Source organism: Notolepis coatsorum (genome assembly GCF_963971535.1).
Source record: "Notolepis coatsorum genome assembly, chromosome: 6".
NCBI classification, from domain to species: Eukaryota; Metazoa; Chordata; class Actinopteri; order Aulopiformes; family Paralepididae; genus Notolepis; species Notolepis coatsorum.
This window is the reverse complement of record NC_140170.1, coordinates 141,131,915-141,147,404: the sequence shown is the minus strand read 5'-3', so window position 1 is coordinate 141,147,404 and position 15,490 is coordinate 141,131,915. Positions and strand designations below refer to the sequence as shown.

At 46.5% G+C, this 15,490-nt stretch overlaps 1 protein-coding gene across 2 annotated transcripts in view; it reads right to left on the bottom strand.

The window, feature by feature from the left end:
• The window catches only part of cyb561d1 (cytochrome b561 family, member D1), a 34,484-nt gene extending 21,224 nt beyond the window's left edge, over positions 1 to 13,260 (bottom strand). Inside the window, exons 1-2 of one of the 2 annotated variants that reach the window (XM_084316154.1) lie at positions 12,900 to 13,260; positions 8,730 to 8,767 (exon numbers count right to left, since the gene is read on the bottom strand). In XM_084316154.1, the coding sequence (XP_084172280.1) occupies positions 8,730 to 8,767; positions 12,900 to 13,056 (195 nt within the window). In that variant the 5' untranslated portion in view covers positions 13,057 to 13,260. Of the gene's footprint in view, positions 1 to 8,729; positions 8,768 to 9,006; positions 9,152 to 12,899 lie in introns of those variants that run through there. The other variant, XM_084316153.1, reaches the window with a different exon arrangement.
• Positions 13,261 to 15,490: the final 2,230 nt, after the last annotated feature.

Below are 15,490 nucleotides of genomic sequence, written 5' to 3'. Positions count from 1 at the left end.
TCCTTTTCAGTTTTGGCAAAACCGCAAGTAATCAGATTACCAGGAGACCCTTGCGTTATTCCAGAGGCGGATGCTTTGCTGGAACAGGACATGTTGGCGCGCACCCCGGAACGGTTGTGGTCAAAACACGACACAGATGTGGGTCTAATATTGTCGGCACAGCCAGTGAAGGTCAGGTTAAAGAAGGGTTGTAGACCACCCTTTATCAGACAGTATACAATGAAGCCAGAGTCGGAGGAAGCTATATCACATCAGATTGAGGGACTGTTAAAGGGGGGAGTGCTCGTCCCTTTCAAATCCAGATGTAATACACCTATCCACCCAGTGCTAAAGGCGGACAGGGCTAGGTACAGACTGGTACACGATTTGAGGGCGGTGAACGACGTGGTGTCTGGACCAGAGGCGGAAGTCGCTAATCCACACACCCTCCTGACAAACATCCCGAGTAGCTCGCAGTACTATACGGTCATTGATCTCACGCAGGCATTCTTCAGTGTTCCATTGGAAAAAGAGTCTCAGTATCTGTTTGCTTTTACCCACAGGGGGAAACAATACTCTTACACCCGGTTGCCACAAGGGTTCGCGCACTCGCCGCATTACTTCTCGAAGGCGCTCAAGGAAGACTTGCAAGGAGTGTGCGACACACTACTCAGCACGGTTTTACTGTATGCAGATGACATTCTAATCTGCTCGGATACACGTCAGCAGTGCCATGAGGACTCCATCAAAGTTTTGAGTGGATTAGCCGTGGGAGGCCACAAGGCATCCCGTTCAAAACTGCAGTACTGCCAGCCAAAAGTTGAGTACTTGTCTCGCGTCATTCAAAAGGGCATAAAAAGCATCTCACCCACGCAGCTCGAAGCTGTATCCAAGGCACCTAGGCCATTGACGGTCCGACAGATGATGACGTTTTTAGGGATGACTGGGTACAGCTCTGAGTGGGTGGAGGACTATACGATAGCGACAGCGCCGTTGAGGATGATGATAAAAGAGGCGGGTACAGACAAGCTTCGCGCTCCCTTGACATGGACCGAGGAGGGGGAGGACGCGTTCATAAACATTAAGCGTCTGTTGTTACAGGCCCCTGCCCTGGCGCTGCCGGATTATGAGAAGTGTTTCCACCTATTCGTCTCACATAGAGCGCAGCATGCGACAGCTGTCCTGACTCAAACACAGGGGGGGAGTGGGAAAAAACAACCGATAGCATATTACTCTAGAGCTCTTTCGCCGGTAGAGCAGGGTCTGCCACCTTGTTATCAGGCCCTGGCCGCAGCACATTTGATGTATGAGAAGGCAACGGCCGTGACAATGGGATATGACATTTGCATTTGGACACATCACAAATTGGCAAACTTGATTGAAAGAGGCAAATTTGTTCTGACCAGCCAACGGCAACAGGCTTACATGAGGCTCCTGCAGTACTCGGACGTTACGATAAAAACATGCCACGGCAGTAACCCGGCGGATCTGGTACCACTCCCGAGCGAGGGTCAACCGCATGAGTGTGAGGTGGAGGTACAGGCTTTCGTGAAACTCCGTCCTGATTTGGGAGTCGACCCGCTCGCGATAGCAGAACTCTCACTTTTTGTGGATGGGTCCTGCTATCGGGAGGGGGAAAATTTAAGGTCAGGATACGCCGTCGTACAGTGCAAACCTAACGGAGAAACACTAACAAGAAAGGCCGGACAATGCATGCAACCATGTTCGGCCCAGCTTGCAGAACTAATAGCACTAACAGAAGCATGCATAATAGCTAAAGATCGCACGGTTAACATCTTTACAGACTCTGCGTATGCGCATGGCGTATGCCACCTATTCGCGGCCATTTGGAAGGCAAGAGGCTTTAAGAAATCGGACGGCTCACCGATCCTTCACCACAAGCAGGTTGTGGCGCTTATTCAGGCTGTAAAGTTGCCCAAAAGCATTGCTATCGTAAAGTGCCAGGCACACAGAAAAGACCTGTCCTTTGTGACGACGGGAAACAACGCGGCGGACGAGGCCGCGAAGGCGGCGGCTGCGGTGCCGTCCACGGCTGTTCTGATGTTTGCGGCCGAACTGACGACTGAGGTAACTGAGGATAATTTGAGTGATCTTCAGGACTCAGCCACGCAGGCCGAGAAACAGTCGTGGACGGAGAGGGGGGCTGTAAGGGGGGCAGATGGTCTGTGGAGGAGTCATAACGGTTTGATAGTCGCCTCCATCGATCTTCTGTCCTTAGTGATACCTGAGGCTCATGGTGTTGATCACTGTGGAAGAGCAGAGACCCTGAAACGAATCACGAAAATGGGATTTTGGTCCCCAAAGCTTCAGGCACAAATTGACGTTACACTAGCCAGGTGTTTAACATGCTTACAGGGCAATGTGCGCAAAGGAGTACCGACAGTGGCGGCTTACACACCCCTCCCTGAGGGACCATTCAGACATCTGATTATGGACTATACAGACATGATAACGCCAGTGCAGGGCAAACGATACCTCCTGGTAGTAGAGGACTGCTTTAGTCGCTGGATTGAGGCCATTCCATCTAAACACAAGAACGCGGACACAGTGATCAAGTTCCTGTGTCGCGAGGTCATTCCGAGATTTGGAATTCCCACGATATTACAAAGCGATAATGGCCGCGAGTTCATCGACAAGGTGGTTAAAGGGCTGATGCAGAAATTAGGTATAAGACAGCGCCTTTCCTGTGTCTATAGTCCCGGGTCGCAGGGGAAGGTGGAAAGGGCCAATCTGGTCATTAAAAACAAACTGTTGAAAATCTGTATGCAAACTAAGCTTAACTGGATTGATGCTTTGCCACTTGCTCTGATGGCTATTAGAAGCAGCGTAAACCGCCAAACACAGCTAACACCGCATGAAATGCTTACAGGCCGCAGCATGCCAGCACCGCCATTTAGACACCTGGCTAGGGGCCCGGCATTAGATATTTTTGAGCAAGATCTGAAAAAATATCTTCAGCAAGTGACTAAAATACATGAAGCTGTGTTTCGACAGGAGCAGAGAAAGGAGAGAAAGGGGGAAAAGGAGGCGGAGAAGGAAGCCACCAAACCGAGACTGATCCCTGGGGACTTGGTCTTCGTAAAGGTCCACAAGAGAAAGTGGTCATCACCCCGGAGAGAGGGCCCGTACGAGGTGATCCGATCGACTGGAACGGCAGTCCAAGTCAAAGGATCAGCGACCTGGTTCCACTTCAATCACTGCATAAAGGCCAGCGGCGATCTCTTGGGGGATACAATCGATCGCAGTTATGCAGAACCCGACATGGAGGGTCCGAGACGGCAACTGGAAGGTGCAGTGCCTGCTGATGCTCCCGCAGATGTTGGCAGCAGTGTGCGGACGGTCGGCCGGGCACAACGACGTCATTAAGAACCGTCACGGTCGACCCGTCCTTGAGGATGACGGGTTTGAGTGGGTAGGAGTCCCACGGGGTCCCGCTCAGGCTCAAGTACCAGCAGGCTTTCATGACCAGGCTCAGAATCAGGCGCCCCCTCTTCCCTCCATCGAGGAAGGGGGGGAGAAGATAAGACTACAACCAAACGGGGTGTTTCCCGTAGGACCGCAAGGGCATGTTTTTGATTTTGACCATTCCCCCGTTACAGGCGGGGATACTTACCATTATACTAACGAGCATCGGGTTGTGGGGGTAGATAGGAGAGTTGAGCCTGTCCCGAACCAATCACAGGGGACAGGGGTGAGGGGAAAAAGGGAGGTCAAGGACACTGAGTCGGAAGAGGTGGGGGGACAGGATATGTTCCAGAGGACAGCCGGAACGTTGAGGGACTCAGTGGGCTCACTCTGGGCCAGGTTGAGGGGTTTGCTTCCTTCCGGGGAACAAGATGGGGGCGACTATGACTATGACGAGGAAGACCCGGAGGCTGACCCGATGTATAGGGCGGCTTTAGGGAATGAGTGGTTTAAGTGGGTCCAGTACACGAGCGCGCAGAATCAGATAGAGGATTGTTATGTCTGCTCCAAGGCACGTCCGGATAGGCTGCTGGTGAAGGGCACGAAGTTCAGTTGGGCTCAGTGTGACAGGGACGCAGAGGCATGGGAGGGGCCCCATAATAGTCGCCCTTGGTGCGAGGCAGAGTGTTTGGGGTTTCTCGGCTCTAGTCGTTTTAAGGCGGCAGGAAACGTCACGGATTTCAAGGATGTCACTATGCGGGAACGTTGTAGGAAATTGGATGTACGTGTGCAGGGGGTAGTGACGGGGTTGCCAATACCCAGAGGTGTCAAACTATGGCTGACCAAGGATTTCGAGTGCTTGCAAAAGGAGGGGACCCGGGAGGTAGGGGAGGTGGCAGAGGGGCGGTGCACTACTATTTGGAGCATCACGACTAACTGTACGAAAGAAGGAAAGTGTGGACACGGGGTCGTGTTAAAGGGAGTGGACACCAACCCACGGCCTGTAGCTTGCCCTTTTCATGTCCAGGATATGGCACTGGCGGACCAATACTGGCTCTGCGGCGGTAGGAGGTTGAGGAATACACTTCCTTTAGATTGGTCAGGTAGATGTGCCCGGGTTCAGGCGATCATGCCAATGGTGGTCCTACCATTATCAGTGACGGAAGGACCTTCTGAGTCTCCTATCTCTCGAACGAAGCGTAGCTACAAGGCAGACCCAAGGGTGTATCTGGACAGCATAGGATTAGGACAGCCAAGGGGCATTCCAGCCGAGTTCATGGCTAAGAATGAGATTGCGGCAGGGTTTGAGTCTATTCTGCCATGGATATCGGTCAATAAGAACACCGGGTGGATCAACTATTTGTTTTACAATCAGCAGCGGTATCTCAATTACACCGAGGAGGCGTTGGATGCAATGGGGGACCAGATGCACGCGACCAGTACGGTGGCGTGGCAGAATAGACAGGCTCTGAACTGGTTAATGGCGGAGAAGGGTGGAGTCTGTTCCATGTTTGGACAGTACTGCTGCACATTCATTCCGACGAATGTGGGGCCAGGGGGAAAGTTCTCCGAGGCCATGGCTAAGCTGAAGGATTTGAGGGAGGAGTTGAGGGGGAATTCTGGCCGGAATGAAGAATGGTGGGGGAGTGGGGTGTTGGAAAGATTGGGACAGTGGGGAAGCATAGTGATGCAGACGGGGATATCCATCGGGGTGGCAGGGTTGATATTGGTTCTCCTTTTCTGTTGTGGTATGCCTCTCTTGGGTAGGCTGGTAACTTCACACGTAACGAGCCAAATGCTGATGGTGGGACAGAAAGAGATTGAGCCACAAATCGGGCCATATCCTCAGCTTTATGCTGCCTTAGAGGGAGACGAGGGGATAGAGGATTAGGGGTATGGTGAGGTAGGGACATTTTCTTTTTGTTGGTTCTTTCCTTTAAGAGTGACAGGGGATGGTCTGAGTGCAGTTTTGTTGGTTTATTCCTTTAACTAGGAATTTTAGTCTGATTTTCTAATGATCCTTCGGCATAGAGATTGCAACCATTGAAAATCATTGCATTGTTTTTAATTTTTTTATTATTTTTTGTTTATTTTACTTGTGGTCCTGGTCAAACCGGAATGGGAAGGGGCATCGGCAGAGTGTCGGTTCTGAGCCTGAGGAAGCATTGAGAAGAAGTGGTCTGGGGATCGGTTCTGGGGACTGGAGGGACAAAGGGGGGGGCTAACGCAGTGGGCAAGATGGGCACCTCCCGTCGAAGATGGGGGGGACACGTGGTGAGGTCGGTACCAGCGCCTCCCGTCCAGGCATGGGGACATGCTTCTACGAGGATTGGAGGTGTGGCGTGGTGGTTGCTGTATTGGCAAAATGTGACTTTTGGCAATGCGGTGAGGAGACTATGGCGTGGGCATGGAAGGGGGGCTGAGCGATGGACACTGGGACTCAATGTTATGGAAGAGACAATGTCATTTTTTTTGGGAGGGATGTTCTATGTTTAGTTCTGACGGTCAACTTCTCCTTTCCCTGATGAGAGTCGCGGTTTCCGGCCGGAACTGTGGCTCATTTGGTAAGCGGTGGAGGTTGGGGGGATTTGTCTGTCAGGTTAGGATTATAAATTGGGGTATTTTTTTTTTTTTTTTTGATGTTTTATTATTACTCTTGTTTTGAGCGGTTTTGTGTTTATTGTGAGAACGGTAGTCAGCCTTTGTTGGTCCGTTAGGGGTCCAGTGAATGAAGTAAGGTTTCTTGTTTAGTTAGACGTTCACATTTTCTTGGTTATATGATTTGGGTGGGACTAGGGATAGCCCCAAATGGGGGAATGTTGGGGAAAATGTGTATGAGGTGGACTAGTTTAATATAGGTCAACTAGCAGTGCTGAAAGACGGTCTGGCTGACGTTCTTAAAACAATTTAGAACAGATGGATATTTCAGTACGGCATGTTGTGTGCTGGTAATCTCGTACATTGTGTGCTTTCATATCTTGTTATTTTCTCTCTTTCACACAGGCACAGCACACACACACAGACACACGGACACACACGTACACAGACACACACAGTCGCACAGATATACACACCGACACACACACACACACACACATTCCCTGTGACATAATACACACATACAATACACATACGTCTGTACGCAGACGCACGCACACACAGACACACACACATACACACACACACACACACACACACACACACACACATCTCACTCTCTACATCATATCGTGTGTGGATATCATATCTTGCTTATCTCTCTTCATGTTCTCTCTCCGATGTTAAATCTACGTATCATCTTAATGTACGTCATGTCAGATCTGACATGATGTGATACGTCATCATATCTGTCATGGGGGGGCAGGACTGAGAGGGGATTTAGGGACAGGCAAAGGGATCCAGGACAGAGTGTTTTTGTTCAAGCTGTGGTGATCCTCTTTGACCCATAGCTCTTGCTGTTAAAGAACTTCTTTTCTTAAATAAATTACCTATTTGTTACAATTGGAAAATATCGTCTCCTGCTGTGTTAAACAACCTTTCCACAACACTCTCTTTACAGAAGTGGTCCTAAATCTACTTTCCTGAATATTCCTGTCTATACTACTACAAGGTAAGAAAACTGTATTTTCCCAGTCTCCAAGATCACCACCGACTCCACACAGGAAAATTCCTTCGTAGTGCGCCAGCCGTAAATCTACTTGCTGGATTCTGACTTCAGGTGCTTGTTTAGTCCATCCTTTCGGTTCCATCCAGTCTGGTCGAAAATGCAACTGCCACCGAGAGAGAATCGTGGCTATATATAGAGACCCAAACGTTCTCGAATGTTCGGTTATGACATCATACAGCTACATCACGAATGTTCCAGAACGTTCTATCATGATGTCACGCTTGGGTTCCAGAATGTTCTATGTTCTAGAAAGACCTATTATGACATCACCACAACGCGCTAGAAGGTTCTAGGTTCCAGAAGGCCCTATTATGACAAATACGACGGTTCAATGACTTTATCTAAATCCAATCAATATTAAACCTTCACGTAATACAATAACCGAAATATATATAGCTTCAGCTCTTACAAGGGGTAAGCAAATGATCCAACACTCACAACGCTATCAGAGGGAGTCAGCTCAAGACATTTATATGAGCTGAGGGAATAAATAATAAAAATGTTAATGCACAGATGTACAGCCCCAAGCTACACTGTAGACCGTTTATTTACTTCTTTTTTTAGGACGTTAAAGTATTAGTTTGAATGAAGATTTTTTTAATAAACAATCACACATAACACAGTCCATGACTCAACACAGGAGTCTTTTCAGACTAATCTTATATGAAGGATCATTGAGTGATCATTGATCCTCTTTTTGTTCAGCATCCTTCGTTGCTCTTTTGCCACTGGATTGTAACTGCCTGAAGAACGTAGACCAGTGAAGCCAGTAATGTCTTTTAAATAATTTCTTAAAACATATCGAATTATTATAGAATTGCTTTCGAGAGGTTATTATGGCGTTTGTCTATGCATGCTGTTTTTGTGTTCTTGTCCTTGTGTTGCACTACTATGCATGGTTACTATTATCATTATTATTATTATCATAAGAGAAGGCCATGGTGGTGGGCGGTCAGGTGGCGTAACGGAGATTGCGTTTGTCACCAAACCCCGGAGCGGCTCGATTCGCCTGTTCGAATCCAGCTCACAGCTCCGGGGTTGTCACCAGCTTGGCTGGCCGTTCACACTAATACAATTGGCAGTATTAGAGGGTGGGAGAAGCTGGAGGGGTGGGTCCGTCGTTGTAAACAGCGACTCCTACAGTTCGGTCGGGGCGCCTGCTAAGCGCGGATAGGACCTGAGTGGGATAGTGTGATCCTTCCACACGCTACGCCCTCTCAATGAGAATCCGCGCTGCCAGGTGAAAAGAAGCGGTGATTGGCTGGACGTGTGTCGGAGGAAGCACGTGGTAGCCTCCACTCTCCCAGACCGACTGTGGAATTGGCATAACGACTAACATTGGGATGGGAGAAAATCGGAGGAAAATGGAGGGGGAAAAAGAATAAAAAAAAAAAAAAAAAAAAAAGAGAAGGCCATGGTAGAGCTAGAGGCAGAGGAGATGTACAGTGGTAGCATTAATGCCAGGCTATCTGGCCAAAGATGTGATGGACTAAGTGTCACTGCAAAAGGTTGGAACTAGTCCACGATGAGACACAAGCCACTACTCTGACCCAGCTGAGCTCTGACCACATCACCTCAGGCCACATAGGGCAGGGAAGAGGAGCTTTTGTGTGTGTGTGTGTGTGTGAGTGAATGCACATCCTCATTGTCCACTTACTGCAACAGACATGCACACTGGATGCCAGGAAAACAGACCTGAAAGACACATTTTGTATGACATTAAGTAGGCTTAGGCTATGTTAAAATTCAATACCAGGTTTATTATTAATGACTAATTCATAATTAATAACACATATAACATAGCCTGTTTAGCCAACTTAAAAATGTGCGGGTGAAGGCTGACACTGCACTTGCAGGAGCACTGTTGTGACCCTGAAACGTGCATTGCACCATTCACACTTCACAGTGAACGCCTGTGCGTGTCCCAAAAAAACTTGTTCCAGGGCGGGACAACAGCGCAATCAGTACAGTCAGACCTAAGGCGATGACATGCGTCGCTATCACCGAGACCCTCCGCATCCACACATAGAGCCAGAACTCGCTCATCCCCAGTCCCTCTCCAACCGGGCTGTACTCCACATCCGAGTCTCTCTTTACAGAAGTGGTCCTAAATCTACTTTCCTGAATATTCCTGTCTATACTACTACAAGGTAAGAAAACTGTATTTTTCCCAGTCTCCAAGATCACCGCCGACTCCACACAGGAAAATTCCTTCGTAGTGCGCCAGCCGTAAATCTACTTGCTGGATTCTGACCTCAGGTCAGTGGCGGCCGCTGACGCTGGTGCCTTGTAGGTCGCAGTTCTCGTTAATAGGTCGAGTTGAAAATGTAATGCTCTGAGATGCTCTGGAGCAATCTCTCTCTGTCTCTCGGATCAATCAAATCAAATAATTAACACATGTATGTTGTCATTTTAAACAACTCACCATTCATTCATTATGCATCAGCAGCAACACAAACACGCACAGCTCTCTCTCTCTCTCTCGCTCTCTCTCTCTCTCGCCCTCTCTCTCTCTCTCAGATGATGTCAGATCCATTCAATAATAAACACATTTGTAAAGCTCGTTATTTTAAACAAGTTACCATTCATTGTCTGAGTGGTTATGTCCCACATGCCGCGAAATTAGAGAGAGAGAGAGAGCGAGAGCGAGAGAGAGAGAGAGAGAGAGAGCGAGAGAGAGAGAGCATTTTAGTAGTTACATTTTCAACAAGATTGCTGCTATTTAAACACTTCATGGAAACGGGGTAACGTTAACCTTATGTCGACTGTAGTATTGTATGACCTCGACATAACGTTTAAACGTTAACGTTACTCCGTTTCCATGGAGTAATTATAAAAGTGGCGAGCTAAGCTAACGGAGCTAACAGCTAGCAGTAGCTGTAACGTTACAACGTTATGCGGCATCAGTAGACAACGTATCATGTATTAAACTAGAGTTAAGATCGCTAATCTACCTTGTTGTTGGCTTGTTGATAAAGTATATCCACTCCATGGCATTGTCCATCCAGCCTGTGTTGATGTCCATCCATTGTCCATACATGTCCCTCCACACTGCATCCATATATAGCTTGTTGTTAGCCAACAAGCTGTGTCTTTGTCCATTTCCGCCTCGAACAGCCTGCAAACTACCTGGCGTTCTATCGCCATGCTCTAAGACAAACTCTAACCTTAACCAACTTTGAAAGAGTGCCTAAGCTCAGTGTAGTTGCTGTTGTTGTTGACGAGTCGACTGAACTGCTGTTGCTGAACTTGCTGTGTTGCATTCTCTCTGTAAGCCAACCCGAGAAATGCGGCTATGGAAAAAAACTGGCATCGCGTCGGCCAATCAGAGAGCGTCTCCACGAAAATGCGGCTATGGAAAATACTTCACGGAAGTTCACGCGGCTGCCTAGACCGCTTCAAATCGCGCTCGGATTCCAACATAATAGTCATATTTCAACGCACAACGCCGTATGCACTGATTGGCTGTGACGGAGACAGCGATCAAACTGTGACGCGCACTCAGAGCGCTATCGCTTCTAGCCCGGGCGAGAAATACGAAAAAATAAAAAAAATAAAAAAAACGTGATGTCACTTCCTGCTTTGGAAAACGAGTGTTTTTTAATTGCGATAATAACGTTATATTGTGCATTGGAAACACAAACATACTTAAAATGAGTAAATATTATTAATTTTAAACATGTTTATATTATTTATAGGGCTATAAAACTAAAAAACTAAAAACGTATTTGTCTTGTTCTCTCATATAACCAGGGTAGGAGCTGAGGGGGGGCGGCGCCCGAGCGCCCCTAGTGGTAGAGCCGCCACTGCCTCAGGTCCTTGTTGAGTCCATCCTTTCGGTTCCATCCAGTCTGGTCGAAAATGCAACTGCCACCGAGAGAGAATCGTGGCTATATATAGAGACACAAACGTTCTAGAATGTTCGGTTATGACATCATACAGCTACAACATCACGAATGTTCCAGAACGTTCTATCATGATGTCACGCTTGGGTTCCAGAATGTTCTAGAAAGATCTATTATGACATCACCACAACGCGCTAGAAGGTTCTAGGTTCCAGAAGGCCCTATTATGACAAATACGACGGTTCAATGACTTTATCTAAATCCAATCAATATTAAACCTTCACCGCTTCACGTAATACAATAACCGAAATATATATAGCTTCAGCTCTTACAAGGGGCAATCAAATGATCCAACACTCACAACGCTATCAGAGGGAGTCAGCTCAAGACATTTATGAGCTGAGGGAATAAATAATAAAAATGTTAATGCACAGATGTACAGCCCCAAGCTACACTGTAGACCGTTTATTTACTTCTTTTTTTAGGACGTTAAAGTATTAGTTTGAATGAAGATTTTTTTAATAAACAATCACACATAACACAGTCCATGACTCAACACAGGAGTCTTTTCAGACTAATCTTATATGAAGGATCATTGAGTGATCATTGATCCTCTTTTTGTTCAGCATCCTTCGTTGCTCTTTTGCCACTGGATTGTAACTGCCTGAAGAACGTAGACCAGCGAAGCCAGTAATGTCTTTTAAATAATTTCTTAAAACATATCGAATTATTATAGAATTGCTTTCGAGAGGTTATTATGGCGTTTGTCTATGTGTAGCCGGTGTGATCCTGTCTGCGTTGTGTTTAAAGTCGATTCGACCCCTGTTAAGGGATCGCCCTGAGTGGGAGTTGAACCCCGGACGCCGGCGTCGCGGGCGGCATCACAGACCACTAAGCAAGAAGTGAATTCACTACTTGCTTCCGGGTCTGGATGCCTCTGGGGAGTGAGTTTACTTGCAGTACCGCTTACCATCCACAGCCACGTCACTACTTGTACCTGTGACTGTGGATATACTGCGGTACCTCCGTTACACTCACCCCACTAAACTCACACCACCCAGGGCATCCGGGTCTAACGGCACCACATGTAGCCGGTGTGATCCTGTCTGCGTTGTGTTTAAAGTCGATTCGACCCCTGTTAAGGGATCGCCCTGAGTGGGAGTTGAACCCCGGACGCCGGCGTCGCGGGCGGCATCACAGACCACTAAGCAAGAAGTGAATTCACTACTTGCTTCCGGGTCTGGATGCCTCTGGGGAGTGAGTTTACTTGCAGTACCGCTTACCATCCACAGCCACGTCACTACTTGTACCCGTGACTGTGGATATACTGCGGTACCTCCGTTACATATGCATGCTGTTTTTGTGTTCTTGTCCTTGTGTTGCACTACTATGCATGGTTACTATTATTATCATTATTATTATTATTATTATTATTATTATCATAAGAGAAGGCCATGGTAGAGCTAGAGGCAGAGGAGATGTACAGTGGTAGCATTAATGCCAGGCTGTCTGGCCAAAGATGTGATGGACTAAGTGTCACTGCAAAAGGTTGGAACTAGTCCACGATGAGACACAAGCCACTACTCTGACCCAGCTGAGCTCTGACCACATCACCTCAGGCCACATAGGGCAGGGAAGAGGAGCTTTTGTGTGTGTGTGTGTGTGAGTGAATGCACATCCTCATTGTCCACTTACTGCAACAGACATGCACACTGGATGCCAGGAAAACAGACCTGAAAGACACATTTTGTATGACATTAAGTAGGCTTAGGCCATGTTAAAATTCAATACCAGGTTTATTATTAATGACTAATTCATAATTAATAACAGATATAACATAGCCTGTTTAGCCAACTTAAAAATGTGCGGGTGAAGGCTGACACCGACACGGCACTTGCAGGAGCACTGTTGTGACCCTGAAACGTGCATTGCACCATTCACACTTCACAGTGAACGCCTGTGCGTGTCCCAAAAAAACTCACTTGTTCCAGGGCGGGACAACAGCGCAATCAGTACAGTCAGACCTAAGGCGATGACATGCGTCGCTATCACCGAGACCCTCCGCATCCACACATAGAGCCAGAACTCGCTCATCCCCAGTCCCTCTCCAACCGGGCTGTACTCCACATCCGACGGCATATCCTCTTCTTCTGTGCGCGCTACCCTCGATCGGTGATATCGTGCTGGACCATGGCGAAACGAAGACGAGAGGCGCTATTATGCTCAAATGTTTCCATCCTCTGATGGAGTGCGAACGAACTCGCACAAAACAAGCAGTGCCATTAATATAAAGTCCCCGCAAAGTGGGAGTTGCATCCAAAATAGGTTGGCCAGGATATCAGATGGGGCAGCGCCGCAGCATCACGAATAACGTCTCGGATAAGTAGGGCTAGTGCGCAGTCTCGGCGCTGCGTTAAATCACTGGTTAAATAAAAAAAAACTCCGCTTCCCTGATGATCAAAACAAACGAGGGCTTTTCAAATGATCCAGCTGGACGGCCTCGGTGGTCTTCAACACACTTCCTGGGTCGGTGCTGGATATGAAGAGACCTCAGCAGCTCTTGTTGAAAAAAATTGCAACGTCAGAGGAAGATTAGGGAGACGTCTAATAATGGCGGCATGTACAAACATCAAAGCAAAGACGCATTTGCACCTTTTTTTGTAATCACAAAATTATACTACATATCCAAAACGCGTCGTTTTCCAGACCTGACCTTGTATATGTTTTATATATGTCTTACAGCCAGTGGAGTGACTCGCCTGTGTTGATGCAGGGAAGCCACGCGAGCCGGTTGCCTCGCCTTGCTTATTAATAGTTACTCACCTGTAATTATGAACAATTACCTACCGTATGTCCTGCGGCACAAACCCGCTTTAACAGAAACTGCGAGCAGTTTGTAATAAAAAGCCAACCATATGCAGGCAGGGATATAATATAAATATATATATATATATATATATCATTAATAAAAATTATGCACATTCAAAGTTCTAGCCTAAGAGCGAATGGACAATAAGGGGACATTCATTTATTAAGTTTCTTATGTCTAACATCAATGGATTTTTAATAATATGCCATATAATGAGCACATTATTTCAAATGTAATTACAACATGCAGAATGCTGTGGAAGGCCATATTAATTAAATCATATTTTGGCCAGTCCTGCATTAGAGTCCAATGTATCGAGGGGAAATCCACCCTACAACTAGTACATTGTGCTATTGCAATGACCATGGACATTTGAGTCAATACACACAATACAGAGTCACCCCAGGCTGGATGTCTGAGCAACAAGACTTGAGGTGTGAGGTGACAATGAGGTGATCAGGTAACAGTGGAGTAGGTCCGTTGACAATGGGTTTTAGTGACAAGACCTTATAATTTTAGTTTGCAACATTACATCCAAATTAGTTCTGAGTAACATAATAGACCCATATGCCAGATCACCATTGCTATTGTGAAGTGGAGTTGTTCCATTGTTCACGTCTATTCATTTGATATTAAACATTAAAAGTTTCTTTGGTCCGTCTTGATATGTCCCCATATTGCAGTAAAATAACCATGGTTTGTCTTAATATGTCCCATATCAGAGTAAAATCACTATGGTTTCTCTCAATATGTCCCCATATCCCTGTAAAATCACCATGGTTTGTCTCGATACGTCCCATATCAGAGTAAAATCACCATGGTTTGTCTCGATAGAGTTGATATGTCCCCATATCCCTGTAAAATCACCATGGTTTGTCTCGATATGTCAACATGATATGATATATGTACATGTAGCAGAGTGAAGTTGTTATGCTAGAATCATGGACAGAAACTGTTATCTTTCATCTTAAATAAGTAGGCCAAGACGGAAACACTCTTACTTTGAAGGAACAAAGTGGACCGAGCTCACTCTAGTGTTTTTGGAGGGGTGCCTTGGTTACTAGTTTATATTAATTTCCTCATATTGAGTTATTGATTCTCCAAACGAAATCCCTTTTGGTCTTTTATAATGGGTTTAGAGAGGATAGGTCATCTTTCCAGTTGAGTAATTGTTGTATAGTAAATACTTTCAACCAATGTACAAAATGGTTTAGCCGGTTTGTCGACGAGAGACACGCCGGCGGAAATGATCGCTCTCTTTGAGTTTGTCATGAACGAGAGCAGAGGTACGCCCTTTCGGTTATCTAATATCTGGTTTAATTGCTATGTATAACTTGTAAAATTGATTTAAGTTTTGGTTTTGGTACTGAAATACCCTGTTGTGTGATGACATTAATTCACCCTGTGTAAAACAGCCACAGTACCGTTGTGTGCTAACTAGTATTCTGTTTGGCAATCACAGGTGGACTACACGGTGATGATGGTAGCTCACGCCATGTTTTGTGTGTGCGGTGTTGGTTCAATAACAGGTATGAACCGTTGTTTTTGTATTTCGGTTTAATTAATGCTTACACACTGTCTTTCATTTCATATTATTTCATATGTTTTTGCTGAAGTTGACTTGTACTGAGCTACATGTATTTAATAGTAGCTAACAATTGTTGTAACTGTGGATGGCGCGCTGTTTTGAATGTGCGCGCGCGC